This window comes from Hylobates moloch, unplaced genomic scaffold (genome assembly GCF_009828535.3).
Source record: "Hylobates moloch isolate HMO894 unplaced genomic scaffold, HMol_V3 SCAFFOLD_7, whole genome shotgun sequence".
Classification (NCBI taxonomy): domain Eukaryota; kingdom Metazoa; phylum Chordata; class Mammalia; order Primates; family Hylobatidae; genus Hylobates; species Hylobates moloch.
Window position 1 is genome coordinate 126,285,792 of NW_026652282.1, and position 22,857 is coordinate 126,308,648.

Here is a 22,857-nt window from a genome sequence, read left to right on the forward strand (position 1 = left end):
AAAAAAAAAAAAGAAAAAGAAAAAAAAGTACTCCTGGTTAGAGAGTTTCTTTAGTCCTGGATTGGCTGTGATACGAGAAACACCTCACTTCTTAGGCAGCATCTGTACAATGTCGTTGCACCTGGGGCTCAACCCATCAGTGGCCTGTGCGAGTAGTTGAGTTGCAACTAGCATATTTAATGAGATAAAATGGAATAGGAACTATTAGTCCTTCACACAAATAAGATCATCCTTTGTTGCAACATTTGTTTCTATGGAGTATCACTTTGTTGTAATGTGTTTCTATCACTTTGTTGCAACATTTATCTCTGTGAGAATCACTTTGTTGCAACATGAGTAGCCCTCTGGTGTAATATTTGTTTCTGTGTGCACGTCTGCTGGTGCCTACATGTTCTAGGTAGGGATGGGAAATTTGGGATCCCTGTCAGGGGCATGTGTTCTGTGAAACTGGGGGATAAACATGGCCTACTAAGTTGCTGGGCTCTTCGTGGTGAGCACAGCCACTGTTGAGCTGGCCTTAATGGTGAGGTGCCTGCTGCCAAGCCTGGCTTGGTTCATGTCTTAAGGGACACATGTGGGCTGGAATGTGGCTTAGAAAGTAGGCAAGCTAGATTCCACTTTAGGACATGCAGGAGACTTTCTTTGGGCTCCTCCTGCTTCCCTCTCCAACCTGATCAGGCATGTTCAACAATCTAGACTTGCAGGATATTTGTCATTTCTAGTTTTTTGTTTTGTTTTGTTTTGTTTTGTTGTTTTAATTGGCTTGCTGTATCCTCAGAACATCTATATTCTTGGCATACCTTCCCCACTGGGCTTGTAAACAGGCACAAATACAGAGTGGAAAAGGGGAAAGGTCAGCTGAATAGCTGTAATTTTATTTTGCATAGTATTAAATGCTTATTTAATTTATATTATATAGAACTGGCTTAGGGATTTAGTTGGCCAAATCAAGCAGATGTGGGCCTAGTAATGTTCCTTGAAGTTGTCATACATCCTATCTCCCATTTTCTACAGATTCAAGAATCAGTGGATTCTTGCTCACTTGGAAGATTTGTGGTGTGGGATGAGCCAGACTGATTGCCTGCTTCCATGACAAGCTGGCTTCAGAAGGTTATGGAGCAGGAGGTACTGATATACAAGGGCTAGCTCATTCTGTGTTTTGTTTTGTATAGTTTCAATTTGAGACAGAGTCTACCTCTGTCTCCCAGGCTGGAGCGCAGTGGTGCAGTCATGGCTCACTGCAGCCTCAATCTCCTGGGCTCAAGCAATCCTCCCACCTCAGCCTCCTGAGTAGCTGGGACTACAGGTGTATGCCACCACACCTGGCTAATTTTAAAAAACTTTTTGTAGAGATGGAGTCTCACCCTGTCACCCTGGCTGGCTCAAGTAATCCTCCTGCCTCAGCCTCCCAAGTAGCTGGGACTACAGGCATGTACTACCACACCCAGCTAATTTTTAATTTTTTAAAAAATTTTTATAGCGACAGGGTCTCACCATGTTGCTCAGGCTGGTTGGTCTCCAACTCCTGGGCTCAAGCAATCATCCTGCCTTGGCCTCCCAATGTGCTGAGATTACAGTCATGAGCCACTGTGCCTGGCCTCATTCTGTTTATGACGCTGCTCATCAGATTGCTTAGTCAGTGTTTACAAAGCACCACAGAAGTGCCAACGGCTGTTGGGGCTTCATCGCCTGACTGTGTACACGGGTGTTGAATTTGAGTGTGATTGTTGATAGAGGCCACAGTCTGCCATTAGGTATATTTGGGAAGGGAATTTGAGCAAGCTGTTTCCTGGCAGTATGACGCACATGGACAAGTTCATGGAGAAACGTTGCACAAGTCAAAGGGAGGAAGTGGTTGAAGTGGAGGTTGTGGCGGGGAGACAAGATCTGGTGCGGGTAGCCAGTGACCCTTAGCACAGGATTCCCATGTCTAAAGGACCATACAACAACAGGGGACAAACTTATTCTTTGTAGTGCCAGGGTAATCTACTGGCCAGTTTTGGGGTCAACACAAAAAAGCTTTCCAAAAACATGACTCTTCCAATGAATGAATGTACTTCCAAAGCACATGCCTGGGTCCCCAGCCTAGTGAATTCTGAGGGGGAGGAGGTTTCTGAGGTTGGTCAGCTCATCCTGCCTGGCTGAGAACCTCTACTATACACTGGAGATTACTTTGCTGCATTTTAGGGAGGGTCAATTAGATGATATTTCAGATTCTGTCCAAAGTTAACATGCCTTGAGATAATTGGCTTTGTCTTTCTGAACTTTGATTTTTAAAAAGCATCACTTGCTGGTTTTTTTTTTTTTTTTTAATTGTGGAAAAAGAACCCACATAATACTTATCGTCTTAGATGATTTCTAAGTGTATGGTTAGTGGTGTTAAGGGTATTCACATTGTTGTACAACCAATCTCCATAACTTTCTTATCTTGCAAAACTGAACCTCTAATCATTAAGCGGTTTCTCATCTCCCACTCTCCCCAGCCCCTGGCAGTCATCATTCTACCATCTATCTCTGTGAATTTGACTACTCTAGGGACCTCATAAAATGGGAATATAGTATTTGCCTTCTTGTGATTGACTTATTACACTTAGCATAATGTTTTCAAGGTTCACCCATATTGTTAACCACTTGCTGTTATTTTATTTCTTCTTTTCTGCATTTTCTAAGATTTTCACAGTGGACACACATTATTTGAAAACAAATAATATAATGTATGTAATACTGTGAGAGGTATAGTACAAGGGGGGGCCTGCAGGCCATAGTTAGGCATACGGAGCTTATATTCAGTGTAGTGAGGAGGTCTTTGGGAGTTTTGAGCAGTGCCTTGAAGTTTATTTAAAAAGGAAAAAGGAGGACTCCTTGCCTGCTGTGTGGAGAATGGATTGGATGGAGCATAGACCTGGAAGGAGCAGGAGGATGGTGCTTGTGGTTGTCCAGGGGAAAGATCATCACTGCCTGGCTTGGTAGTGGCAGTGGAAAAGTGGTGGGCTTTGTGCATGTGGTGGAGGTAGAATTGACAGTCCTTGGTGACAGGGTGGCTATGGAGAATGAAGGAGAAGATGTCAGGACAGTGTAGAGCTTTCTGGCTTGGACAATGCAGTGGGTGGCTGTGCCATTCAGTTAAACAAACAGGGAACTCAGGAAAAGGGTCTAGGTTGGAGAGGCAGGGCTTGGCATTTGGTTTTGTGGATTCTGAGTGGGAGCTGGCTGTGAGACATTGAGGAGTGATTTGAGAGGGAGCAAGTAGATACAGCAAGGATAGATAGTCATTTTATGAGTTTGGTTATGAAGGGGTGGGAGAGAAAGCAGTATCAAGATGGGGATGTACAGTCAAAAGAGGGTTTTCTAGTTAAAATGGGAGAGATTTGAGCATGTTTAAAAATAGATGGAATGATACTTCCCAAGTTGAACTACAGATTCAACACAATCCCTATCAGAATCCCAGCTGTCTTTTTGCGGAAATTGACAAGCTGATCCTAAAATTCATACAGAAATCCAAGGGACCCAAAATAGCCAAACAAGCTTGAAAAACAAGCACAAAGTTGGTAGACTCACACTTCCCAATTTCAAAACTTACTACAATACAACAGTAGTTAAGACTGGGTATTACTAGCACAAGGATAGCTGGACCAGGATTACTAGCATAAGGGAAGACAGAGTCCAATTCAGGACATACTTCCTTGGAGGTGCTATGGAAATCTCCCCTGGGTAGCAGGACCTGCAGGATTGGAATTGAGGACAAAGGCCTGGGTTGGGGATACAGGGGAGGAGGTGCCTCATGCTCAGTGCCTTTTTCCCTCTGCATTGGCCTGGCCAGATGGCAAGGCTGAAAATCTTGATGATTTCTGAGGTCCTGTTCCACTCTGCCTGGCTCTGATTTGGAAATGTTCATACATGCAACACCAACTAGACATAGATTCTTACCTGACTTAAGAAAGTACACAGGATCCATTGGTGTTTATGCTTTCTTCAGGGGAAGGAAATACCATGTGCATTTGTTATTAGTCAACAGACTGATTTGGGGTGGCCTTGTCCATATCACTTACATTCTTGTGCCTCAGTTTCCCAAACTTATGTCGCATCAGTAGAATCTAAAGGCTTATCAAACACTGGGTGAGTTTAGATGAGAGTGTGGCTTTGTTCTCTCTTCATCCATTATGCTTTTGAACATTTTAATGATTCTCTTATAAGCCATTTACTCATGCATATTTATTGAAGACCTTCTACTTACTAGTAGATTCTACTAGTAGATCTACAAATTTAATAATAATATTAGCTAACATTTGAGGGATTCCTATGTCACATATTGTGCTAAATGCTTTATGTATAATGATTATTTAATCCTCACATTAACTCACTGCAGTAGGGTCTCTTGTTATCTCCATTTTATAGATGAGGAAACTGAGGTATAGCGCTGTTAAGTCCCTTGCGCAAAATGTCTCTCCTGCTAAGTGGCAGAGCTGGTGTCTGCATCCTGCCTGTTTGGCTCCAAAGCTGGTCACCAGTGCTGATATCCTCATGTGTTGCCCTGGAACAGCCTTTGACCAGAGTTTGGAAACCTTGGCCCCAATTTTGTGTGTGACACCAGCAGTGTCACCTTTGACAAACATGTAGTATCTTTTATTTTTATTTTTAAGTTATTTTTAATTTTTTGAGATAGTCTCACACTGTCGCCTAGGCTGGAGTGCAGTGGCACAATCTTGGCTCACTGCAACCCCCGCCTTCCGGGTTCAAGCAATTCTCCTGCCTTAGCCTCCCAAGTAGCTGGGATTACAGGCACGTGCCACCATGCCTGGCTAATTTTTTGTATTTTTAGTAGAGATGGGGTTTCGCCATGTTGCCCAGGCTGGTCTTGAACTCCTGAGCTCAGGTAATCTGCTCGCCTCGGTCTCCCAAAATGCTAGGATTACAGGCGTGTGCCACTGCGCCCAGCTAACAAAGCACTTAGTATCTTGCACTGCTTCACAGACACTGTGGCCCTGAGAGCAATGTGCCACTTGTCATAGGGTTATCATGGGACCCTAAGCCTCATGACACATCATGATAGCACCTTATTTGTCTTTGCTAGTTTTATTTCTATCATGCCATCCACCTTATACCATAGGAGGAGGAGTAATCAGGTATGACACTTTCATTTTACACATGGGGAACAGGTCACTCCTATGGGATCAAGTGATTGCTCTAGGACCCCCAGTCAGTGAGTGGCAGTCTGGGACAAGACCTTGCATCTTCTGGCTTTGGGGCAATTTCTATGTCTGCTACCTAATGATTAACCACTATGGCTCTTGGGCTTCCACCCATAAAAAGGACATCTGATCTCTGAGGTCCCAGGGCACTCCCCCACAGAGTGGAATGCCAGGGAAAGTATATGGAGACACACTGAGACCATTTTTAAAAAATTGAGGCATCATTCACAAAACATAAAATTCACCATTTTAAAGCCTACGACTCTGTGTTTAATATACTCATTATGTTGTGCAACTATCACCACTCTCTAGTTCTAGAAAACATTTCACAACCTGAAAAAGAAACCCCATGCCCTTTAGCCTCTAGCAGTCAGTCTTCATTCCCTTCACTCCCTAGCCCCTGGCGCCCACTCCATTTTTCTTTTGCTAAGTAGTTCCCTAGCTCTCGGCTCTGACTTCTTGGAAAAGGTTATCCTTGCAGGCATCTGAAGCACATTTGGGATTTCCTTGTGAACAACCGTTGTAGACATTTACGTTTCTGTATGAAAAGGAAGATTGAAATTGGCCTTTCAATTACAAACTCATCAACGTAGTGACTTATACAGTTTGTTAAAAAAAATAAAATCCTTCCCCTGCATTTAAATTAAGCAACCTGCTACATATGGACGCTTAGATACTTCCCGGGAATACGTAAAAGCACTTTAAGACTTTTAGACATGGCGCTTGCATCTCAGTGACCCCTTATTTATCGTGTTTTCCTTTCCGTAATGGGTAACTGGAAGAGGCGTGCCCTGTCAGTAACGGGGTCAGACTTCTTATGGCCACTGCAGGTGGATTGGTGGCTGTGGCTGTTGTGGACTGAAATGCTTCATGTCATTATTGTCCTCTCTGGGAGTGATTTAAATTTATTCATGAAATTATTTGGAGCTCAGGTGGCAATAGCTACATCCATTTAGTAATCAGAATAAGAGGAAAGCCATTTTCATGTTCACTTGCAATGCTGCAGTGCTTAGCAAGCCCAGAGGATATTAATTACTCAGCATGCTTTGAGGTGTGAAAGCATAAATTCATCAAGACAAATGTGTTCAAATCTAGACTGAGGTAACAAGAGTTAAAATGATGCAAACATTCAGGGAAACTGGGGACTAACAACTAGCATTTTTTGTTTACCCCCACCCTCTCTAGCACAAGGTGGGAGAGGGATACCTACTTGTTTGTGTTAAGGGAGAGAAGTTGTTTTCACCAAAGAGACATTTATAAAATTGGCCATACATACCAGTGAGTTTGTCGCATAGATTTCCCACAAGCAGTGTCCAGGAATGTTTCCATGGTAGACAGGGAGGTGTGAAGTTGTTTTTCTGACCTGCAGGCTTTCCTTTGATTAATCACCCCCTTGCCAGAGGGCAGGGGAAAGGCAAGACTTTGCAAGCAGCTACATCAGGTGAGGTCTTTATCATATGATGGTGAAACATTCTTATTAAATGGCTCATTTCAAGTTGAATCAAGCTATGCTCCCCACCCGTCCATTAGCAGACTCAATCTACTGGGACGGATTTGAGTGTTATTCCTTGAACCCAAGTGATCTAGAGGCTTGTGCCACTGTCACATTTGCTGGGTCACGATTCAATCCCTCAGGTCCAACTTTGATTCTGGTCCATGTTATAGTGGGCCTTGTTTGCATTTGTTAATGGTCTCACCATTGACCAAGTTGGTCTCCTTTTTGATAAATAGCTCTGTTCCCTTGAATTTGTGGTGTAGATGCAGGCACTACCCCAGATGACAGGCAGGTGAGTGGCGTCCTGGCTTTCCTGGACAAACATAGGGATAGTGTGAGTACTTAGCCTCCATTAAGGCAGAGAAATGGAAAATCCTGAGATGATGCATCTATGATTTACCAGACTAAGATGTCCCTGGTAGGTATGCTTTCTTATTCATCTATAGAAAAGGGTCAGGATTTTATTATTATTATTATTATTATTATTATTATTATTATTTTGAGACAGAGTCTCGCTGCATTGCCCAGGCTGGAGTGCAGTGGCATGATCTTGGCTCACTGCAACCTCTGCCTCCTGGGTTCAAGCGATTCTCCTGCCTCAGCCTCCCAAGTAGCTGGGACTACAGGCGCCCGCCACCATGCCTAGCTAATTTTTTTGTATTTTTAGTAGAGACAGGGTTTCACTATGTTGGCCAGGCTGGTCTTATAACTCCTGACCTTGTGATCCTCCCGCCTCGGCCTCCCAAAGTGCTGGGATTACAGGCGTGAGCCACTGTGCCCAGCCTTAGAGAGCAGGGGAAATAAATGTAACTGGCCACTTGAGAGGTGTCAGTCTCCCTGCTAGAATCCCTACTTTGCGTCTGAAATCTTTGGCAGCCAGGGGTCCCAGCTGCCTCTGCAGTTATTAATCCAGCAGCAGGCAGCAGACACGTTCCTCTGCAGAGATGCTTGCTCTTGGCATGAAATCCAAATGGATTTTGTCACAAAGTAATATCAGGTACTATCTACTGGTGACAGAGTTTTGGTAATCAAAATGAACACACCTTTAGGAAATGCTTTCTTGCTGCCGGGTCTGTGTGTGGTGTTGGCATGGAGATTACCAAGTGCCAGTCCCTGCTTAAGGCAGCTCACTGTCTAGAGCAGCACTGTCCTATGATGGAACTTTCTGTGATGATGGAAATGTTCTCTATCTGTGCTGTTACCAGCTGCATGTGGCTATCAAGCACTGAAATATGGTTAGTGCAATAAAGAAGCAGCATTTTAAAAAGTTATCGAATGCTAATTTTAATTTAAACGGCCACATGTGGCCAGTGGCTACCATGTTAAGTGGGGCGAGTCTAGAGAGAGGACGCACAAAAACACTTAACTGGAATGGCTGTACTTTCAGGGTGAACTGAGTGGAGTGGATAGCAACAACAGAGGAGGGAATGAATAATCAAATCCAAATGAAAGGCTACTTAAGGGGCCCATCAAATGGTCTCTGTCAAGGATCAGACGTTTCAATCAGGCATTGGCAGGTGCTGGATCACAGCCAGTTCAGGGTGGAATTCTCTAACAAGGGCAGCTGTGCCTTGTTTTACAGCGTTTCTTGAAGTGCACCCTTAGCCTTAGCTTTAGATGCCAGTCCTGTTGGGTCAAATTGCAACATGAGGTCAAGCTTGTGTTCCTTCCCAAAGGGACAAAATCTACTCCAGGACAGACACTGGCTGTTGGAGTGTCTGCGGGTGGAAACAGCACTTTTCTTATGAAATTAATCTTCTCAAGGACATGCACAAGTCCATGGGCAACATTTCCAAAGGACATTTTCAGAGAAGTATATCAGCTCATTAGGTGCTTTTTACATTAAAAGGAATTCTTGGTGGCCCTCTGCAGTGGAAGTAATTTTCTGCTGAATACTTGAATACTGGCTGCCCACATACAGGGATTGGGGGTTGTGAATTGAGCCTATGGTGAATCAGCTGTTTTCTAATGCGTGTTGGTGCCAGAGGGTTAGTCTGTGTCACTAACACAGAGGACTGTGGCCTGCCTGCATCCAAAACTGAGTTTAGTTAATAGCTTGCATAGAAGGGGTATAGAACATGACCCTATTTTGCACCTTTTGAGGCACATTATATCTCCTGAGAATATTTCTTCTGAACTTGATTTTAGCAACTGTGCTTGCTTGTGGGCTTTGAAGATATCATAATAGCTCAGGATCTAGATTGAAACTGAATGGTTTTATCCACAGATAGTTTGAGTCTGTTGAATCCAAGGTCAACAAGGGATGGGTACATAGCACAACATTGTGTTATGTTCCTCTTAACATATTTACCCGATGACATGTAGCAGGATATATCAGCAAGCAGTAGGGGGAATGGCTGAGGCTAAAAACATCTTATTGTGTAAGATGTCATTTCAGAGAACCTACTTTTGCAACTCTTGGGTGAAGAAGCAGAGATAGAGATTTGAAGGAAGATCCATTGAGATGTAGGCTTATGGCTTTGGAGGGATTGACGCAGAACTTTTAGGAGAAATACACGTATATAGATTGAAAACAAAAAGGCAGAGAAGAGTTTAAATTAATGTAAAATGCTCCCTCTCCCTTCCCCTGACCGTTATTCTCATTCCCTAAACATAACTACTGTTACCAGTTTCCCTGTGTAAACTTCCAGAAGATGTTTATGGATATAGATATGGATACATACACGCAAATGGAAAAATACTTCTCTGCACTTTGCTTTATTTATTAGTGTATTGTGGAGATCTCTTGCATGCCACTATTACAGGCTTATCCCATTCTTTTTAACAGCTACACAATCATTAATTGTATGGAAGAGCCATACTTCATTTTACCAGTCATCTTTGCTGAACACTTGGACTGTTTCCATTTCTTTTTCCTGTTGTAAGCATCCTTGTCCATACTTCTTTGGGTATGTGTTTCTAGTATTTGTCTGTAACAGGTACCTAGAAATTGAATTGCTGGGTTGAAGTATTTGCATATTTTAATTTTTTAATGTTGAAAAAATTATAAACTTTCAGAAAATTGGCAAGTACAGTGCAAGGAACTTCTTTTTCCCCCCACCAAGCCACTTGAGAGTAAATTGGTTACCTAATGCCTTATCACCCCCACCCCCAATATATTAGAGTGCATTTCCTACAAATAAGGACATCTTCTTACATATCTACAATGCAACCATCTGAATCAGGACACTAACGTTGATACATTATTACCACTAAATCCTCAGACCCCATCCAAGTTTTAACAATTGTCCTAATAATGTCTATTATTAATACAAAGAGTTCTTGACTGGGTGCAGTGGCTCATGCCTATAATCCCAGCACTTTGGGAGGCTGAGACAGGCAGATTGCTTGAGCTCAGAAGTTTGAGACCAGCTTGGGCAACATAGTGAGACCCCATCTCTACAAAAAATACAAAAAAAGTTAGGCATGGTGACATGTGCCTGTGTTCCTAGCTACTTGGGAGGCTGAGATGGGAAGATCACTTGAACCCAGGAGGTTGAGGCTGCAGGAACCATGATTGCACCACTGCAATCCAACCTGGGTGACAGAGCCAGACCTTGTCTCAAAAAAAAAAAAAGTTTATATATGTTGTTCACCTAAATTTTCCCAGGCTAGTCTTGAACTCCTGGGCTCAAGCAATTCTTCCGCTTCAGCCTCCCAAAGTGCTGGGATTACAGGCATGAGCTACTGCACCAAGCCTATACCTATTACCTCTTGGTACTTCAGTATGCAGTTTCTAAAAACAAGGATACTCTCCTCCTGACTACAGTATTTCCATCAAGACCAGAAATTGACAGTGATCAGTATTATCATCTATCTGGTCTACAGACCTAATTTTACTTTGCTGATTGTCCCAATAATGGCCTTTATAGGTTCAGGATCCAATCCAAGATCACCTGTTGGATTTAGCTGTTATAATTTCCCTAATCTCAAGGATTGCAGGCTCTCACTACTTTCTTGTTCAGTGCTGATTTTGCCTCATGGGTTTTGTTTATTTTATGATTTATAGTGGAAAGGCGGGTCTGATCCCAGTTATTCCTTCATAGCAAGAAGCAAAAGTCTACCTTAGAACTTTGGAAGCTAGGTTATTAAGTGCCATAACTTTTATTTACTGGTATATTATATGCTTTATTTCCATAAAATATTGCTCTTTTCCTACTTTGAGCTTTGGGTCTTGAATTTTATCTTATATTAATGTCATATCTGTTTCCTTCCTGTTAGTGTTTGCCTGGTATATATTTCTTCATTCTCTACATTTTTTTGCCATTTTGTTTTAAATGTATATTTTATCAATAGCCTATAGTTAGATATCTTTTAATCTCATTTGTCTTTTAATGGGAGATTTAGCCTATTTACACCCCCCCTTTTTTTTTTTTTTTACTGATATGATTATACGTATTCCTATGTTAAAGTTCATGTTTTCCGCTGGGCATGGTGGCTCATGCCTGTAGTTCCAACACTTTGGAAGGCCAAGGCAGGAGGATTGCTTGAGACTAGGAGTTGGAAACCAGCCTGGGCAACATAGTGAGACCCTATCTCTACAAAAAACCCAAAAAGTTTGTTTTCTTTTTAACATAGTTCTTTTTTTTTTTTCTTTTTAACCTCTGGTGGCTTTTGTTGGGTTGACTGAGTTTTGGTTGTTGCTATTGTCCTTTTATTTTTTTCTCCTTAAATGGGTTTTGAGGTTATATATCCTATATCTCTTCATTTAGCAGTTGCCCCTAATTGGTTTTGCTATAAGAAATTGATTTTTTAAAATAAGTTTTATTTTTGAACAGTTAGATATACAGAAAAATTGCAAAGCTAGGATAGAGTTCCCATATGCTTCATATCCAGTTTTCCCTATTAACATTTTATATTAGCATGATGCATTTGTCACAGTTAATGAACCAATATAGATATACTATTATTAACTAAAGTTTGTGCTTTATTCAGATTTCCTCAATTTTTATCTAAAGTCCTCTTCTGTTCCAGAATCCAATCCGGGATCCAATCTCATCCACGTGACTGTCAGTCCTTACGTCTTCTTAAGCTTCTCAGGCTATGCCGGTTTCTCAAACTCTGTTTGGTTTTAATGACCTTGGTGATTTTAAAGATTGGTCAGGTATTTTGTACAGCATCCCCGAGTCAGGATTTATCTGATGTTTTTCTCATGATTAGACTGGAGTTACGGGGTTTTGGAAGAAAGACCGCAGAGGCAAAGTGCCATGCGCATCACATCCTGTCACATTATATTAAGGGAACATACTGTCAACAGGACTCATCATTGTACATGTTGACCTTGGTCACCTGGCTTAGGTAGTTTTTGTCAGGTTTCTCCTCTGTAAAGAGTAAAGTTTTTCTATTTCCCCTTTATCATACTGTAATCTTTGGAAGGAAGTTACTATGTGTGGGTAATATGTAGGGAGCGGGGAATTGTGCTTCACCTCCATGAGAGACAGATAGCTACAGAAATGAATTTGAATTATTCTGTATGAGAGATTTGTCTATTCTCTCTCTTTTGTTTGTTTATGTAATCACGTATTCATTCAGCATGGACTCTTGGATACTTATGTTATACTTGAGGTTATAACCCAATACTACTTTATTTTGTTCTTCAAATTGTTCTAGCTATATCCATCCTGAAAAAAGTCTTTAAAAATTTATTCCAGCCATAGCCACTGGGAGCTCTTTCAGTTGGTTCCTGTGCCCCTTTGACAGATACCAATTGATGTGATTTTTAAAAATACTTCCAGGCCAGGTGCAGTGGCTCACGCCTGTAATCCCAGCACTTTGGGAGGCTGAGGTGGGCGGCACTAGAGGTCAGGAGTTCGAGACCAGCCTGGCTAACATGGTGAAACCCTGTCTCTACTAAAAATACAAAAATTAGCCGAGTGTGGTGGTGGGCGCCTGTAATCCCAGCTACTTGGGAGGCTGAGACAGGAGAATTGCTTGAATCTGGGTGGCGGAGGTTGCAGTGAGCCAAGATTGTGCCATTGCACTCTAGCCTGGGTGGCAAGAACAAAACTCCGTCTCAAAAAAAAAATAATAGTAATAATACTTCCTTACTTCCTGGCACCTCAAGATGCTTCAAGATTCAAGCTCATCTTACATATTTTCTGTCCCAGTCAAATCAGCCAAGGAGCCCTGGTTCCTTTTTTGGAGAGTAGGATTAGAGACGAAGACCTGGGTGCTAGATGTGCTCATTGCTACGGAGTGTTGTTGCTTCCAGCCCCTCTCAGTTGACAGAGCAAGGGAATATATGTCTTTATACTAGCCCATATATATACTCATGGCTATAAATATTTCTGTATATAGCTATCTGTATATAGTCACGTGCCACATGGTGATATTTTGGTTGACAGGCCACATATATGATGTTGGTCTCATAAGATTATAATACTTTATTTTTACTGTGCCTTTTCTGTGTTTAGATACACAAATACTATGGTGTTATAGGTGCCTACAGTATTCAGTACAGTCACATGCTGTACAGGTTGGTAGGCTAGGAGAAATAGGCTTTACCGTACAGCCTAGGTGTGTAGTAGGCTATACTATCTAGATTTGTGTAAGGACACCCTATGATGTTTGCATAACGAAATGGTAAAAGTCTAACAAACACATCTCAGAATGTATCCCCGTTGCTAAGCAACACATGACTATACGTTAATATTAAGCTAGGCCAGGTGCAGTGGCTCATACCTGTAATCCCAGCACTTTGGGAGGCCGAGGCAGGCAGATCACCTGAGGTTGGGAGTTCGAGACCAGCCTGACCAACATGGAGAAACCCCATCTCTACCAAAAATACAAAATTAGCTGGGCGTGGTGGTGCACGCCTGTAATCCCAGCTACTTGGAAGGCTGAGGCAGGAGAATCACTTGAACCTGGTGAGCTGAGATTGCGCTATTGCACTCCAGCCTGGGCAACAAGAGCGAAACTCCATCTCAGAAAAAAAAAATTAAGCTAAATATGATTTCATACTTAGCTTAAAGTCTCCTACTCTAATCCATTTTTATATGGGTCATTTTAGCCTGCCCTTCTTATCTGTAACCTCTCTCTCGCTGATAGGGAGAAACCTGGCTCCCACCATCCCCTATCCATTTACTTAGGTCATTTCCAGTATGCATGCATAATGGTTTGCTTGAGAACTGATAAGCTATACACCCTTATGACAAACTACACGCCCATCTAGAGGAAACAGTAGCTATCAAGTTCAGTAGGACGCTAGGTTGGGCAGATGGGTCCACTTGTGAGGACAAATTCTATTGTGAAAAACTTTTCCCCAGAGCTTTTTCAGTTATGTGTGATTAGCCAGAGCCTCTAGTCTGGGTGGGGTACTGGGGATCGGAGAGAAGGTACCCTGGATTGACAAAATATAGAGTAGCCTTTGTGAGACCTGGGGTGGGGTGGAAGAACTTGGCCCCTCATCAGTGGAGCTGTGGGCTCCAACGACCCCTCTTACTTCTCTATGGAGAAGGTTTTCTGTGAGATAGTACTTCATGTTCGAAACACCTGAGCCTTCACCATTCTGGTGGACTGAAGCTTGGGGTTTGGTTTTGTTTTTATTTTTTAATTGTTATTTTTGGTGGGGGTAGATAGGTTGTTTGAGGAAGGGTATCAGCTCAGTATATCTTTGGGTGGCTTTGACAGATTTCCCTTTTGTGGGGTTATATTCGTGACACTGTCTAAAGGGCCGTGACCATTTCAGGAGAGAATTTCAGTATTATTTTGTTTCATACAAAGACAGTTAAATTTTAAAATCTTTGTTTTGTTATCGTTGCTTTTTACAGACAGGGCCTCACTCTGTCACCCATGCTAGAGAGCAATACACACTCACTGTAACCTCAAACTCCTAGCCTCCAGCGATCCTCCTTCCTCAGCCTTCCAAGTAATTGGGACTACAGGCATGCACCACCATGCCTGGCTAATGAAAATAATTTTTAACATTTATTTTTAATTGACAAATAATCTTTGTATATATTTATAGGGTACAATGTGATGTTTTGGTCTGTGTATACATTGTAGTAAGATTCATTCAAGCTAATTAACATATCCATTGTCTCACAAACTTATTTTGTTGTAGTGAGAATTGTAAAAGTCTATTAGCAATTTTAAAATACACAATACATTATTATTAATTGTGGTCACCATGCGGTGCAATAGGTTGCTAAAACTTAATTCCTCCTGTCTAACCGAAACTTTGTATTCTTTAATCAACACTTCCCCTTTCCCCATACCTCTCCCTCCCCTCAGCCTATGATTGGCTACCTTTCTACTGTTTCTGTCAGATCAACTTTTTTAGATTCCACATCTAAGTGAGATCATACAATATTTGTATTTCTGTGCGTAATATCCTTCAGTTCCATCCACATTGTCATGAATGACAGAATTTCCTTCTTTTTAAAGGATGTATAGTACTCCATTTATATATGAACCACATTTTCTTTATCCACTCATTTGTTGATGGACACTTAGGTTGCTTCCATACCTTCGATAGTGTAAATAAAACCAAAATGAACATGGGAGTACAGATATCTCCTCAAAATAGTGATTTCAATTCCTTTGGATATTAATACCTACACAGAACTGGGACTGATTTCTGAATTATATGATAATTTCATTTTTTTTTTTTTGAGGAACCTCCATACCATTCTCCAAAATGGCTATACTAATTTACATTCCTAACAACTTGTGCAAGTGTTCCCTTTTCTCCATATCCTCACCAACAAATATCATTTGTCTTCTTGATAATAGCCATTCTAACAGATGTAAGGTGACATCACATTTTTCTTTGTTTTTGTTTTTGTTTTGTTTTGAGATGGTGTCTTGCTCTGTCACCAGGCTGGAGTGCAGTGGCGCGATCTCAGCTCACTGCAACCTCTGCATCTCTGGTTCGAGAGATTCTCCTGCCTCAGCCTCCCGAGTAGCTGGGACTACAGGCGCATGCCACTGCCCCCAGCTAATTTTTGTATTTTTAGTAGAGACGGGGTTTCACCATGTTGGCCAGGATGGTCTCGATCTCTTGACCTCGTGATCTGCCTGCCTCAGCCTCCCAAAGTGCTGGGATTACAGGCATGAGCCACTGTGCCCAGCCCACATTTTGGTTTTAATTTGTGTTTCCCTGACGATTAGAGATATTGAGCATTTTTTTCATATACCCGTTGGCCATTCATATCTCTTCTTTTGAGAAGCTCCTTTGCCTTTGCCCATTTTTAACTGGGTTATTTGTTTTCTTGCTATTGAGTTGAGTTCCTTATATATTTTGGATATTAACCCCTTTTCAGATGTATAGTTTGCAAATATTTTCTCCTAATCCATGGGTTGTCTTTTTACTCTGTTGTTTCCTTTGCCGTGCAGCAACTTTTTCTTTTTTTTTTTTTTTTTTTGAGACGGAGTCTCGCTCTGTCGCCCAGGCTGGAGTGCAGTGGGCAATCTCGGCTCACTGCAAGCTCCGCCTCCCGGGTTCACGCCATTCTCCTGCCTCAGCCTCCAGAGTAGCTGGGACTACAGGCGCCTGCCACCACGCCCGGCTAATTTTTTTTGTATTTTTAGTAGAGACGGGGTTTCACCGTGGTCTCGATCTCCTGACCTCATGATCCGCCCGCCTCGGCCTCCCAAAGTGCTGGGATTACAAGCGTGAGCCACCGTGCCCGGCCTGAAACTTTTTAGTTTTATTCAATCTCATTTGTCTACTTTCACTTTTGTTGCCTGTGCTTTTGGAGTCTTATCTACGAAATGGTTGCCCAGACTAATATTGTGCAACTTTTTCCCTGTGTTTTTTTCTAGTAGCTTTGCAGTTTCAGGTCTTGCGTTTAAGTCTTTTATTCATTTTGAGTTAATGTTTGTATATGGTATGAGATAGGGGTCCAGTTTCATTCTTCCACATGTAGATGTCCAGTTTCTCTACATCATTTACTGAAGAGACTGTCCTTGTTGGAGATCAATTAACCATAAATATTTGAGTTTATTTTGGTGCTTTCTATCCTGTTCCATTAGTTGATGTGTCTGTTTTTATGCCAGTACCATGCTGTTTTGATTACAATAGCTTTATAATACATTTTGAAATCAAGAAGTGTGATGCCTCCAGCTTTGTGCATTTTGCTCAAGATTGCTTTGGCTATTGGGGGTCATTTCTGGTTCCATACAAATTTTAGGATTTTTTTTCCATTTCTGTGAAAAATGACACTGGAATTTCGATAAAAATTACATCGTATCTGTAGATCACTTTGGTCAGTATAGACATTTTAACAATATTCTTCTAATACATGAACATGGGATATATTTTCATTTGTGTTTTTAATTTTTCATCATTGTTTTATGGTTTTCAAGGTACAGGTTAGGAGGTACGGGTCTTTTACCTCCTTGGTTAAGTTTACTACTCAGTATTTTATTTTTTGATGTTATTATAAATGGGATTGTTTTCTTTTTTTCAGACAGTTCATTGTTCAAATATAGAAATGCTATTAATTTTTGTATGTTGATTTTTTAACCTGCTACTTTACTAAATTTGTTTATCAGTTCTTATAGTTTTCTGGTGGAGTCTTTTTTTTTTTTTTTTAGAGACAGAGTCTCGCTCTGTCGCCCAGGCTGGAGTGCAGTGGCGCGATCTCGGCTCATTGCAAGCACTGCCTCTTGGGTTCATGCCATTCTCCTGCCTCAGCCTCCCGAGCAGCTGGAACTACAGTTTTGTATTTTTAGTAGAGATGGGTTTTCACCGTGTTAGCCAGGATGGTCTCGATCTCCTGACCTCGTGATCCGCCCACCTCGGCCTCCCAAAGGGCTGGGATTACAGGCGTGAGCCACCACGCCCGGCCCTGGTGGAGTCTTTAGGTTTTTCTACACATAAGATCATGTCATTTGCAAACAGAGACAATTTACCTTCTTCCTTTCCTACAGAGAGGCCTTTTATATCTTGTTCTTGCCTAACTGCTCTGGATATAACTTACTCTGTTGAATAGAAGTAGTGAGAGTGGGCATTGTTTTCTTGTTTCTGATCTTAAAGGAAAAGCTTTTAACTCTTCACTATTGAATGCATCAAATGTTTGTTTCTGCATCTATTGAGATGAATAGCTGGGATTACAGGCATGCACCACCACACCCAGCTAATTTTTGTATTTTTTGATAGAGACAGAGTTTCACCATGTTGGCCAGGCTGGTATCAAACTCCTGACCTCAAGTGATCTACCCACCTTGGCCTCCCACAGTGCTAGGATAACAGGCATGAGCCACCGCACCTGGCTGTCTCAAGATATTTTTAAATTTTCCTTTTAATTTCTTCTTTGACCTGTTGATTGTTTAATTTCCACATATTTGTGAGTTTTCCAAGATTCCTCCTGTTGTTTATTTCTAGTTTCCTGCCATTTTGGTCAGAAAAGATATTTGATATGATTTCAGTCTTCTTAAATTTGTAAAGACTTGTTTTGTGGCCTAATATATGATCTATCCTGGAGAATGTTTCGTGTGCACTTGAGAAGAGTGTGTATTTTGTTGCTGTTGGTTGGAATGTTCTGTAAATATCTGTTAGGTTCATTTGGTCTAAAGTGTAGTTCAAGTCCAATGTTTCCTTATTGATTTTCTGTCTAGATGATCTGTCCAATGTTGAAAGTAAGGTATTGAAGTGTTCTACTATTATTGCATTGCAGTCTCTCTCTCTCTTTAGATCTATTAATATTTGCTCTATATATTTAGGTGCTTCAATGTTGGGTGTGTATATATTTACAATTGTTATACTTTCTTAATTAATTGACCCCTTTAGCACATAATGACCTCCTTTGTCTCTTTTTACAGTTTTTGACTTTAAAAGTCTATTTTTTTTTTAACTTTTATTTTCAGTTCAGGGATACATGTGCAGGTTTGTTATATAGGTAAACTTGTATCATGGGGGGTTTGTTGTACAGATTACTTCCTCACCTAGGTAATAAGCCTAGCACCCATTGGTTATCTTTCCTGATCCTCTCCCTCCTCCTAGCCTCCACCCTCCAATAGGCCCCAGTGTGTGTTGTTCCCCTCTATGTGTTCGTGTGTTCTCATCATTTAGTCCCACTTATAAGTGAGAACATGTGGTACTTGGTTTTCTGTTCCTGTATTAGTTTGCTAACAATACTGGCCTCTATTTTGTCTAATATAAGTATAGCTACCACCACTCACTTTTGGTTTCTATTTGCATGGAATACCTTTTGTTATTCCTTCACTTTCTAAAGGGAAATGACCATTTCTAGAGGATATTTCATTATTACTTTGTTTTATGCAAAGATAGTTTAATTTTTTTTTTTTTTTAATTTTTAGGATCTGGGGACTTTGATGATTTTAACCTGGAGGATGCAGTGAAAGAAACTTCCTCAGTAAAGCGTGAGTAGTAAATCAAATAAACTGTTAAAAACAAACAATAGCGATTAATGTGTATCATCCACTCAGAATATATGCGCAAGAAAAACAATATATTTTACTTGATCAGATGAAATATGGATAGTGGCCGGGCACGGTGGCTCATGCCTGTAATCCCAGCAATTTGGGAGGCCAAGGCGGGAGGATCACTTGAGGTCAGGAGTTCGAGACCAGCCTGGCCAACATGGTGAAACCCCATCTCTACTAAAAATACAAAAATTAGCCGGGTGTGGTGGTGCATGCCTATAATACCAGCTACTTGGGAGGCTGAGGCAGGAGAATTGCTTGAACGCAGGAGGTGGAGGTTGCAGTGTGCCAAGATCGCACCATTGCACTCCAGCCTGGGTGATGAAGCAAGATCTCCATCTCAAAAAAGAAAAGAAAAGAAATGGTTATATTATTTAAAATAAAATTTGAATATTTAAAGCCTTTGTTAAGAATACCTAACAATATGTGATAACTGATATATCATTTTCTGTAGCTCAAGTCATAGCCCCTACTGGTGTGACATATCAGCAGTGGCCTCCAAGCGCTGTCTTCCTTAACTCAGAAAAAAAGGCACTTTGAAGTGAATAAAGGATTTGTTTCTCCTTTTAGATTGATTTTATAATGGCTTTTTTTTTTGACACAGGATCTTGCTCTGTTGCCCAAGCTGGAGTACAGTGGCACCATCTTAGCTTTACTGTAGCCATAAACTCCTAGGCTCAAGTGATCCTTCCATCCCAGCCTTCCGAGTAGCTGGAACTATAGGTGTGTGCTACCACACCTGGCTAATTTTTAAATTTTTTTGTGGAGACAGAATCTCACTGTGTTGTCCAAGCTGGTCTTGATTCTCCCACTTTGCCCTCCGAAAATACTGAGATTATGAGCATTAGCCACTACACCTAGTCATGGCTTTTGTTAAAATGGAGTCTGTGTAGTTTCTCAAATGCTAAGCTTTGTTATCAATTTTCCTTTTTTTTTTTTCATTTTTAAACTTTATTTATTTGTTTATTATTCATTTATTTTGGAGACAGAGTCTCGCTCTGTCACCCAGGCTGGAGTACAGTGGTGCAATCTCGGCTCACTGCAACCTCCCCCTCCTAGGTTCAAGCAGTTCTCCTGCCTCAGCCTCCCGAGTAGCTGGGACTACAGGTGCATACCGCCACGCCCGGCTAATTTTTTGTATTTTAGTAGAGGGGATTTCACCGTGTTGCCCAGGCTGGTCTCAAACTCCTGAGCTCAGGCAATCCGCCTGCCTCGGCCTCCCAAAGTGCTGGGATTACAGGTGTGAGCCACCACGCCTGGCCTCCTTAAACCATTCTTTTAAAAAATGATAACTGCTTATAAAGTAAAGCCAAGGTCTCCCTTGACCCTTCTCCCTTCTAACTGACATGAGAACTGCTGTAGTCAGTTTGGGGCATGTTGATCCCAGTTAGTTTTCAATGCTGTTAGGTGCATCTGTAGATAGAAATTGTTGGGTGTTTTTTTTGTTTTTTAATGTTACAGGTGTGAGGCTCTTTCATTTAATGTGTATTGGAGTCCTGAGAGAACATGTCTATGTTTGGTTTTTCCAGCTGCCTTAGGAAAGTACCACAAACTGGATGGCTTAAAACAACAGAACTTTATTCTCTCACAGTTCTGGATGCTAGAAGTTCTATATAAAGGTGTTGGTTTGGCCACATTCTCTCTGAAGGGTCTAGGGAAGAATCTTTCCTTGACTTTCCCCACTTCTGGTGGCTCTAGGTGTTCCTTGGTTTGTGGTCACATCATTCCAATCTCTGCCTCTGTTGTCACATGGTGTTCCCCTTTCTGTGTCTCTCTCCTTTCTCTTACAAAGATGCTTGTTAGTGGGTTTAAGGCCCACCTGGATAATTCAGGATGATCTCATCTTGAGATCTTTCACTTAATTACATCTGCAGAGATCCTTTTTCCAAATAAGGAAATATATATTTATAGATATATAATATATATACACATACATATATGTGCACATATATATATGCACACATCCCTTATTCGTTTTAACCACTGCACGGTATACCATAGTATGCATTCAGTAAATGTCTGAATGCCAGCTGTGTATCAGTTACTGTTTTAGGCTTTGGGGCTATAGCCATGAACAAATCACACACAAACCTGTGCCTTGTGGAGCCAGCGTTCCAGTAGTGTGGATTTGGCCATGACCTGTATTGCCATTTCCTTACTGGCAGAAACGTGATTTATTTCCTTTTTATGCAATTACAAATAGGGCTGCAGTGGACATTCTTGTCCATGTCCTTTGTGCCCAAGTGCAGTGTGACTGCTAGGACCAAAGATATGTGTTTTTTATATTATAAAAAACTCTGCCAAATTGTTTTCCAAAGTGGATTTGCCATTATGCACTGTCACTGATGTTATTATAATAGTACCTGTTTTCCCAGACCCACGCCAACACTGAATTTTATCAATAAACATATTTTACCGATATGATGGACAAAATATATCTCATTGCTTATTATGCATTCCCCTGATGTAGTCAAATGGAGCATCATATATTTACTGGCCATTTGCATTTGCCTCTTTGGTAAATTGTTCACATTCTTCCCCCCATTTTTCTGCCAGATTGCTTGCCTTTTAAAAATGGGTTTATTAAGATCTCTTTGTATTATATATTGAGTTGAGAAAGTCAAGGGCTTTGGAGTCAGATTTCTTGGGTCTAAACCCTACCTCTGCCACTTGTGAACTGTCACCTTGGGTAAGTCACCTGGCTTGTCTGCACCTCAGTTTCCTTATCTCTTACATGAAGATAATAAGAAGCCCTACCTCCTAGGATCATTGTAAGGATGACATGGGAGGAGCCATGTGAAGCACTCAGCACAGTCCTTGGAACAAAGTGAGTGCTCAGTAAGCATTAGCCTTACTGTTGTTCTTTGACTGACTTGACTGGAAGGACTGACTGTGGCTGGGCCTCTGGTGTAAGAGTCAAGCAGACCTAAATTGAGTGACAAACTCAACACAATTCCTGACAAAATCCCAGATGGATTTTTTGCAGAAGTGGATAAGCTGACCCTAAAATTCATATGGAAATTCAAAGGACTCAGAATAGCCAAAGCAATCTTGAAAAACAAGAAAACGATGGAGAACTTATCAATTGTAGCACTGACTATAGCCCTACAATAATCAAGATAGTAGGCTACTGGCTAGACATCAGTGGAATAGAACGGAGAGTCTAGAAATAAACCCTTAGATCTATGGTCAGTTGATTTTTGACAAAGATGCCAAGGCCTATTCAAAGTGAAAAGAACAGTCAATCTTCAACAAATAGTGCTTAGGACCATAGGATATCTACATGCAAAAGAATGAAGTTGGACCGTTACCTCACACCATACACAAAAATTAGCTCCAAATTGATCATAAACCTAGAAGTATAAGTCTCTTAGAAGTTAATTTTTGTGTACAGTGTGAGGTGACCGGTTTGGGCATTCTCAGGTCTTTCCTGGATATTCATGCTGTCCTCTGCATGCAGATGGCCTCTTAGATCCCCAGGAAAATAAATACACTTAATTTATTAGCAATGATGGTTTTAATGAAATCATTTAACATCTCCAAAACAAACAGGACCAAAACAAACTTGATAAATATAAATAGACTTTCAATAAATTTAACTTCTTGATGGGAACTTTTTAAATCTCAGCATATCATACCTCCAATCGACAGGGACTTTTTAATATATAAAATCCCTTTTTGAGTCTTGTGCTGGCCCATCTGATCTTCCTCATCAGCACCCATCAGCCAGTGTGTCTGGGAACCCCTAGAACCATCTGTATGTGATGTATGTCTTTGAATGAC

At 41.2% G+C, this 22,857-nt stretch overlaps 1 protein-coding gene across 1 annotated transcript in view; it reads left to right on the top strand.

Moving 5' to 3' along the window:
* CD99L2 (CD99 molecule like 2) overlaps window positions 1–22,857 on the top strand; it is a 131,303-nt gene that overhangs the window by 43,391 nt on the left and 65,055 nt on the right. The window contains exon 2 of the mRNA XM_032757786.2: window positions 18,949–19,011. Coding sequence (XP_032613677.1) covers window positions 18,949–19,011 — 63 coding nt within the window. The remainder of the gene's footprint in view (window positions 1–18,948; window positions 19,012–22,857) is intronic.